Genomic DNA, 9,883 nt, shown 5'->3' on the forward strand with positions numbered 1-9,883 from the left:
GTTGGTGTAAGGCTTGATTATTAATGTAAAAAAACACCATGTTATGACGTTCACATAATTGTTTTCTACTGGATGGAATTTTGTGGAAAAGAAAGCATGTTGTTTGGGAATTGTGTGCGGGTTTCATGCTTGGATATTGCACTATGCTGACTTGTCACAGGTCAATTTACATTTAACAATATTAGTTTTCAAATGCATCATCCTTCACACATTATGTAAACATCTTTAACATTAACACTTTGGTTGTAAAATGATTGCACTTTATTCAAACAGGACAAAAACAAAAATGCTGATTCACAATGTACAATAGCAAAGGACTATTTTGAGTGGAGACAGTGTTCATCCACACTATAGATGCCCTGTGAAAACATTGGCCATAGATATATGTGAATTACTTCCCTTGGGTATGAACATTTATGAATGATTAAATGGGTGAAAGAAGGCCACACAAAATGAAAATCAGTAAATAACAAAATCACTTCCCCTGGTGAGTAAGAACAGTCATACCATGTTCCAACTTTTTGCTAAAAATTCGCCCACAATGTGACCTTCAAAGTTAAAAAGGGGTAACTGAACTTCATGTTTGGATGTCATGGAGTCATGGAGTCCAACATGAAGAAATGTATCAGAACACAAGAATGTATGCATGACAAAGAACAAATGTTTATTTTTGAATGTTTTATGTATGTTATTATTACGGACACAAAAGCTCAGCAATGCAATTTCTCTTTTAGAGATTAATAAAGTTATTTTATTGGGGTACATCACGAAGCGTCCCGGTACCGAAGCGTCCCGGTACCGAAGCGTCCCGGTGCCAAAGCGTCCCGGTACCGAAGCGTCCCACTATAACGCGTCACAGGGGTACTGGGACGCTTTGGTACCGGGACGCTTCGGGACGCTCCCGCGCAGTGGGGCACGAAGCGTCCCCGTACCGAAGCGTCCCGGTACCAGTCACCACGCACATCCTCGGCTCGCATGCCAATGTATTATATAGCAAAGGGAATGCCTGTAATTCACACAGAGCAATCACTTGGTCTTAAACGTGCACAAGACAAAAACTTTCATACTGGGGGAGCGAGCCAGTCTGAAGAGTACTCGGGTCCAGCGCGAGCGTTCTTTATTACCCAAATGAACCCAAACAAACCCAAATTAACCCAAATGATACAATTTAAAAGTCGGAGGCAGAACTGAAAAGACTTTTTCCGACGCTCACGCTTAGTGAAGCCAGAAAGCGTGTGTGATAACAGACATATCCCTCTTGTGAACGGAAGCCTACGGACTTTTCCCCCGAACTTGTCCACACGGGTACAGTATTTCCAAATTGGTGTGTTGTGAGTACAGATCTAAAGTAAAGTTGGGGAAAAGTTGGACAAAAAGTGATTTTTTTTTTACCGAAAGCAAATCAAGGTCTGTGCAAAATTAAAAAAATCAGTGAAGTCAAGGTCAAATCAAGGTCAAGATTAAATTTAAAAAAAAAATGTGGTTAGTCAAGTCAAGGTCAGCCACTCAAGGTTTAAAAAAAAAAGTCTAAGTCCTGTGACGCGTTATAGTGGGACGCTTCGGTACCGGGACGCTTCAGTACCGGGACGCTTTGGTACCAGGACGCTTCGGTACCGGGACGCTTTGGTACCGGGACGCTTCGGGGTGTCCCCATTTTATTGTATTGTATTGTATTGTATGTCAGTAAATTTTGAAAGCCCTAGATTCATAAACATCTGAAAACTGCTCAACGTCTTTGCATCACGGCACATTAATAAAAGTAAGAGTTAGTAAGACTGGCCTAACTGCTATGGTGAGGCAGTAATAACTCGTTGATGAAGAATTATTTGAATTCTGAATTTCGAACAAACAAATACAGTGTCCTTCCAAACACCCTTTTCAGGCCTCCAAGAATAAAAAAATAAGCTGGTCTTAAAAAGGAGGAAATCTGCTTAATATCTAGGTAAATGTACAACAGGTTGTGAACAGAAAATCCAAAAATGTAAGGTCTGAAAAGCGGGGAAGTTTGAAAAGGGGGGAAGGGGGGGACCTAAAATGTGACGATCATAACAACCATAATTTATCTAACAAAGTTCATTCTGAAATCTTCTTCAGCGTTTAATTATGGAGAGACTAAATCCTCAGTTCAGATGTGGTCTTAACTCCTTGTCTCCCAGGTACACACAGTCACTATGTACATTGCATCTGTTATCATTCGGCACATATCCGCATCCTGCTTAGACTGTTAGCTTCAGTCGCTTCCTGTAACGTTGATCTAACGCCAGGATTCTAGCCTGTTGATACAGTTTCTACAATTCTGAGTGACCTGCTGCAGCACAGCAGCTGGTCTCGGCTTAAAAAATCTTGGTCAACATAGATGGGGTACAAAGTGTTAAAATAAAGCGTCCTTCCAAAGTTGATGACAGGTCCCCAGAGTATTCACAAAATTATATGGTACTGGAACTGGAAGCCTTGCACGGCGACGAAAAAGATGTCCACGCCTACATGAAGAAGCATCCTTCACGGCTTCAGCGGAAACAGTCGGCTGGGGATGAGGACAGCACCTATGTAAAAAATATAGACAAGAACAAAAATATATGTCAATGGGAAAACAAAGAAACAAGTAGAGAAGGACCTCCACACCTTTACACAGTGAAAATGAAAAACACATGTGAATGTACTTATGTTTTAAATCTCCCCCCCACCCCCCCCCCCCCCCCCCCAATTAAGACCAATTATCCAAGATATTTTTCAGTCCTCAAAGGAGAATTTCACTGTTCTCACGGAACCCTGAAGAAAACTGAGCTGTGCTAATATATTACATAACTGCAAACATCCCTCAAATTCAATATTGCAAGCCACTATACATTCCTCATAAAGGCACTTCATGCTCACGTGTGAAAACTAACATAAGTTTACAAGTGTGTATCTACTTATAATAATAATAATAATAACGGGCATTTATAAAGCGCCTTATCAGAAGTTCAAAGCGCGTGACAACAATACGTGTATAAAAAATTCATACAATCACTGTCAGATTCAAACAACACATCATGCACATCTCACATCCCCAGACTCTATGCTAAGGCCAAAAAAAAAAGAAGTCTGTTTACGGTATCCCGACCGACCCTATTTTTTTGCGCGACCCTAGACTTTTTTTTTGGCATTTGGGGGAAAAAAAAAAATCAAAATTTTAAAACAAAGTTTGTTTTTTGGCAAAATAATTTGATGTTTTTTGGAGAAAAAAAAAATCCCGACCTACCGACCCTATTTTTTGGGCCGATGTTACCGTAAACAGACTATTTTTTTGTTTGGCCTAAGGAACTATCCGTAATGTTGTTGGAACAAGTTAGTTTTCAAATTGGACTTAAAAGATGAAATGTATGGAGAGTGACGTAATAGAAAGGGGAGTGAATTCCATAACTGAGGGCCATGATATGAAAACGTGCGGAAGCCATGAGCCTTGCGTTTAAAGCAACCTTGACGGAGAAGTCGAGCATCAGCAGAAGAATGAAGGGTGCGAGAGGGAGTGTAGAGGGAGACCAGTTCCGAAAGATAGGCAGGTGCCGATTCAGAGATGATCTTGTAGCAGAAGCAGGCAGCTTTATACCTAATACGTTGAGACACAGGAAGCCAGTGAAGTTCTTTCATGAGAGGAGTGCTGCAGAGTGTTGTACTTTTTGCAAGGGTTGGAGAGTGGAGTCAGGGCAGCCTATGAGAAGGGATTTGCTGTAATCTAATCTACACAGAATGCAGGATGTAACGAGAGTTTTAGTGGCATCAACAGTCAGAAATGTTCTTGTGGAACCTATTCTTCTAGTTCTAATGTAGTACCTGTTTGTAGTGAACTCACCAGCAGGAGTATTGCATACATAATTACGCATTACTGAATTAAAGTAACTATTTTCAAAGCTTCTCGCTTACCTTGGAATAGTGTCAAGCAGCTTATGTTGTGTCTAGATCAGCAATCAGATCTTCACACTCAGCCTGCACTTGCTGAAAACTGGACATGCCTGTATCTCAATCAAGCTGTTGTTGCGGAGACAACGGAATCATGCTCAAGTCAGGTCCAACTGAAATAAAAGCATATTGTTAGCTGATAAATGATTTGATCAAGCAAAACCATGCGGTATTTTTTTAATAAAATATTTTGTATACCCCGCTAATGCAAAAATAATGTACTTATTTACTATTAGCATTAATTTTAGCTGGTCATTCAAACCAGAGCTTGTTCTAGAACTCCACAAGAACAACAATGGCAGTTGGCAATGGCACTGGCAGAATACAGATCAAAACAATATTAGTATTAGCCTCACCAAGGGTTGACTTCCCATCAAAATGAATGACGGACTGAATCAAACTTCAGAGACATTACAATTTTTCACAACGATTTTTTCAGCAAACAGCCATGTTTTAATACCTGTACAAATGTATCAGTGATATCACTATGAGTATGACAGTATGACAGTGTGGTAAGCTTACCGACGATTCGTTCAGTATAGTCTTTCTATGTAAGTAGTGGTCCAGTGAACGATACCTTCCGCCTGTGGTTCGAGACAGAGATTAAGTTGAAACTTAATTCGAGAAGCCAAACACTGACGAATACTTACGTATTTTGAGCAAAACCCACGCACGTCGACCACAAGTTGATGTCTGCTGGAGTACGTAATCATAACGTAGAGGACAACAGTTTCACTTGGCTGGCTTCGGTTATTCCCACCTGTATCTGTTCCTTGCTGTTCTCCAAGAGACACCATGGTGCAGCAAGCTGAAGGGTGTCCTGTCGTATTTCCTCGAAGTTGTAGTAGGCAACCAGGTCAGGAGCAGGAGGTGGGGGGCGACTGACCTGCAGCAGAATTCAAATCAATTAGTCAAGTCACTATGACATATCTTTATTGTTATCGCCACACGACGGGCGCTGTGGCGGGGTGGTAAGACGTCGGCCTCGTAATTGGAAGGTCGAGGGTTCGAATCCCGGCTGCGGCCGCCTGGTGGGTTAAGAGTGGAGATTTTTCCGATCTCCCAGGTCAACTTGTGTGCAGACCTGCTAGTGACTTATCCCCCTTCGTGTGTACAGTAGTCCCTTCCATTTCCGGCCCTTTCGTGGGCGTGAACCTACCCGGAGCGGCCAGCTTTCCCATGACTAATGAGTTTTCCTTCTATAATTGACTCTTAATGGCCGTTAACCTGTCTGACGCGGTCAACGGTCACTGATTTTTGCCCTAAGGTGCCCCTCTTACTCGACAGGAGCGGCCACTTAACGGCCACTTGTCACTTTCGCGGGCGAGCGCCTGTGGTGTGTGTGTGTTGTGTGCACAGACGGCACAGCACGAGCAGACGACATGAATACTTACGCATGCGCAAACTGTAAATACAGACATGCGCATACATGTACATTTACGGCAGTCACTTCCGGATCAATCACAGCTGATGTGAGTTTGAAACACTTGTTTATCTGACACTCAAATACATATATAATAATCCAAACAACACACATAGAAACATACGAAACAATAGCTTAGCCAGGACGATCGAGTTAAACACGCAAATAATTAAGATGTATAAACGAAAGCAAAACTAACAGAGACAATGAATCGGCGGCTCGTGGATGATCGCTTTCTTTTCTTCATGAAAACTTGATCGTGTTTTTTGGTTTTTTTTGGAGGAGGGGGCCTGTAATGAACGGCCACCTGATATTTGCGGTCACCTTTGCAATGACTAATGGGTGACCGGATATGGCAGGTACTACTGTACACGCAACCACAAGACCAAGTGCGCACGGAAAAGATCCTGTAATCCATGTCAGAGTTCGGTGGGTTATGGAAACACGAAAATACCCAGCATGCTTCCTCCGAAAGCGGCGTGTGGCTGCCTAAATGGCGGGGTAAAAACGGTCATACACGTAAAAACACGAGTGTACATGGGAGTTTCAGCCCACGAACGCAGAAGAAGAAGTTATCGCCACACCAACCCTAAATTTTTCCTACCATACTGTATTTGTTATCCGAGAGAGAAAAAATCCATGTTGCAGACTCAACTGGAAAAATTCCCTTCTCCATCATCTAGTGGACAGAGCTCACATGATTTCAAACAAATCTTTTTTTAAAGTCACATACTTTGTGCGACAGTGTTAGTTTACTATAACTGTAATTTATAAATAGCAAATTAAAAAAATATCACTTATCAGATAATCAGCTAAATGCCTGGCAGATGACCCTCATTCAAAGTGAGTCGTGGCTAAACCATGAAACTAGAAAAACAGGTTATACCACAATATAAATCTCACACTGACAGCGGACAAAAACTGAGAAAACACCCAGTATACATGTACCGGTACTCACAAAAGAGTTACAAGTAGCATATTATCACTATCAGTATCACTAATAGCATACTATACTGGGCAAATAACAGCAATTTTTACTCACTGGGGGTTTCCTGGCTGGAGTCTTTGGTGTTTCTACTGACTTCTGTAGCACATGGTTGGTTGGCAGACTTCCTGGAATGAGTGCTCGCTTGCCTGTAGGCCCAGCAAAAAAACATGCAAAGAAAATGTTCAAAATGCTGAGTCGAAATTATAAGTTAAATTAACTAAACAGACCTATACATTTAGATCTATTGAAATAGAAACAAGAATTAGTAAAACACACTACTGCAAATCTGTCAAGAATGAACAAGACTGACTCAGTGACCGAGTAAAACAACAACAAAAATCTAAGTTCTAACCCAGAAGTTTACTAATACTAGAATATATTCAAAAACACATTATCACAAGAACAAAGAGTGGTTTTTTCCCCATTACCTAATAATTATAGCTCAGAATTACGCCTTTGTCAATGTATGATTCAGAATACGATTGTGTTATTTTTTGTCTGCGAGCTGTAAAAGTACTACTACTAGTTACTACAAGTACTAAGGCCAAAAAAAAAAAATGCTTTGGTTACGGTTTCCCGACCGACCCTAACTTTTTGGGCCGACCCTAAACTTTTTTTTTGGTCCTAAAGCTAAAAATAAAATGAACCAAACACATACATACACAAAAAAACCACACACACACACACAAAAACCCACCGAAAACGACAACACCACGGCACAGAGAAAACATCGATCGCCGGCGAGCAGACAACAACAAGCCCGACAAGGGACACCACTCCGCTTTTTACAACTCCCATATCCAAGGGAAGTCAGTCTCGTGCGTTCGTTCGTTCGTTGCGCGAACGTAAAAAGATGTCGTCTGCAAATTTGCAATCGTATTCGGAAAGTGCGTTCCTATCGAACAAACACGACTGATAAGTCGGTACTCGAAGAGTGCAACCTTGGTGGACATTTTTCATGATTTTCATCCAACTTTGGACGGCAAACTGTTCGGGATAAAATGTGTTGGGTCGACGAAAATAAGTGCCGAGCCCGAAGACTCTTTCGAACTGGACTTTGGCATGACTCTCGAAAACTGTGTTCACTAGTGGCACTATACAGTTTAAAGGGTATGTCCAGTTTTCTTTTCTTAACATGAAAAAGTAATTAATATCTGTGGTTCCAAATACACCAATATGAAAATACCTCGAATATCCTGCATACACAAATATTTTTATCATTTCAAGAGAGACCAACCAAAAAAAAAAAAAAAAAAAAAAAAAAAAAAAGTTTAATCGACCTACCTACCCTATTTTTTTTGGCCATGAAACCGTAACCAAAGCATTTTTTTTTTTTGGCCTAAGCCTCACACTGATTGATTGATACTACTAGAGCTTCGTCACTTGAAGCATTACAAGCAAAACAACACAGCACAGACAATCAGATGAAAGCTTATTTTCGCTATATTACTAGTTTTTTTACGTACCGTATTTGAAGCATGTTTCTTTGAAATGTCGGGAACATCCTCGCATTCTAATTTCTTCGGGTTGAAAAGCTTGTCAGCACGGTTGATTTTGTGGAAGAGCAGCTCTCCATTCGGCATCCGCTTTTCCGTTTGGTATACCATGGAAAGTTATAAGCGTTGAAGATCTTAGTGAGCTCACGCTGCATCCAGGCATACAACAATTTGCACCGGGCATCTTGAAATCATGGTTCACTTCTCTGGCATCATCGAAAAATGGCGAAACGGAAGTGACTTTTTTCGGAATGCAGCTTTCTTCCGGTTGTCAGCACTTGCCTTACCGCGAGCGCAGCGAGTTGGCGATTGATCCAGTCAATACACAACTATGCGCCGGCATAGACCACTGATCTAACAAGAAAAATGTTCATTCAAAATGAACAGCGTCGATGCAATGTCCACCAAAGATTTATTTTGGGAAGTGTTAAAGGTTAGGGTCAAAAGTTAATGAATTGCATGTTGTGCTGGATATATATAAATTGTTTATTTCAGTCAATGCTTGCCATAATTGATCAAACAGCCACAAGAAAAAAAACTTTTTAATTAAAAAATAGAGCTTGTTTGAAACAGGTAGAAAGGAAGAGTTGATATTGCAATATCTGTACGTGGGAATGTGGTGAAAAAGAGTGCTAAAAGTAGTAAGTCAGTCTCAGATCCATTTCAAATATTTATTGCAGAAAAACAAAATACAAATTACAAAAAAAACACAGAACCATTACCAGGTGTCATAGGAATGTTTGAAAACAATAGTTTTAATTTTACACTGTAAATACAGGAATCAGAATTAAACACCTCAAACTGATTGGCACATGCATAATGAATCACCTGGAATTGCAACAGGGAGATACTGAAGTAATTGGAAACAAACATCTGAAATTGACAGAGAAACAATTGAAAATATAGTACCAGTTGACATGAGCGTACAATATTTTAATGGAAGTGCAATTTTAGCACGAAGCATCCGCAGGAGGATGCACTAACAATTACATAGTGCCACAAAATGTGTACGGACATTTCACAACCGTGCATTATTAGCACAGAACACATACATGGGGGCGCACAAAACATTATTGTGACAATAATTTACACGAAACATTTCACAGTACATTTTTATGCATGGTGCATCTACTACAGGAGGGTGCTCCAACAATGATGCATAGTGCCAACATTTAGCGCAAACTTTTGACAAAAGTGCATTATTACCACAAAGCGCATACAGCGATTATATAGTAGCAAGTTGCACTAAACATTTGAACAAAATGCATTTTGTTCAAATGTTAACAGCACAGCACCAAGTTTTGCATAAGTGCACAACAGCACTGACCATTTCACAAAAGTGCATATAACAGCTGTGACAATTTTACAAAAGTGCATTGACCATTTCAGGCAGATGGCTAACATGCAGATTTCGCTTTGTCTGTCTTTCTTTGAAAAGTAGGCATGTTCAAGATCGATGAAGTCATGAGCAATTGGGTTAGATGACAGAAAAGATTCAAAAACGTCAGATTCAGTTAGATGACAGAAAAGATTCAAAAACGTCAGATTCAGTGTTTTGGGCACTGTTGAACAGGAACATTCTCTCCTGTTCAACAAATGTGGGTTCAATTCAAAAGCAACATTGTCACAGATAGGCTAGTGTTACATTTCTGTAAGTTTCAAAAACATCTTCCATGTGTTGGTTACTGTTGAACAGAGGCATATTTTCCTGTTCAAAAAAGTCTGACACAAATTTTCGTAGTTGTGGGTTAAGGTTCGATCTATACCGTCATTCAAACGAGTCGTAGAACCGTCATTGTCACAGACAGTGTTACATTTCTGTTTTACATTCAAACGAGTCGTAGAAGTAGTAGTACATTTGCGTTTGGTTGTTTTTATATTTAGTCAAGTTTTGACTAAATATTTTAACATCGAGGGGGAATCGAAACGAGGGTCGTGGTGTATGTGCGTGCGTGTGTGTGTGTGTGCGTGTGTGTGTGTGTGTGTAGAGCGATTCAGACTAAACTACTGGACCGATCTTTATGAAATTTGACATGA

At 40.4% G+C, this 9,883-nt stretch overlaps 1 protein-coding gene across 2 annotated transcripts; it reads right to left on the minus strand.

Annotated features, from left to right (window-relative positions):
• Positions 1 to 238: 238 nt before the first annotated feature.
• LOC138957740 (uncharacterized) lies at positions 239 to 8,087 on the minus strand. 2 transcript variants are annotated; one of them, XM_070328796.1, is made up of 5 exons: positions 7,817 to 8,087; positions 6,405 to 6,496; positions 4,700 to 4,825; positions 3,904 to 4,052; positions 239 to 2,543 (listed from the first exon to the last, which is right to left on the minus strand). In XM_070328796.1, the coding sequence occupies exons 1-4, from the start codon at positions 7,860 to 7,862 to the stop codon at positions 4,038 to 4,040; spliced, it is 279 nt and encodes a 92-aa protein (XP_070184897.1). In that variant the 5' UTR covers positions 7,863 to 8,087; the 3' UTR covers positions 239 to 2,543; positions 3,904 to 4,037. The 2 variants fall into 2 exon arrangements, with proteins under 2 accessions (XP_070184897.1, XP_070184895.1); XM_070328794.1 differs by having other exon boundaries at positions 4,590 to 4,825; positions 7,817 to 8,077.
• Between the last annotated feature and the right edge of the window lie 1,796 nt (positions 8,088 to 9,883).

Source organism: Littorina saxatilis, unplaced genomic scaffold, assembly GCF_037325665.1.
Source record: "Littorina saxatilis isolate snail1 unplaced genomic scaffold, US_GU_Lsax_2.0 scaffold_1374, whole genome shotgun sequence".
NCBI lineage: Eukaryota > Metazoa > Mollusca > Gastropoda > Littorinimorpha > Littorinidae > Littorina > Littorina saxatilis.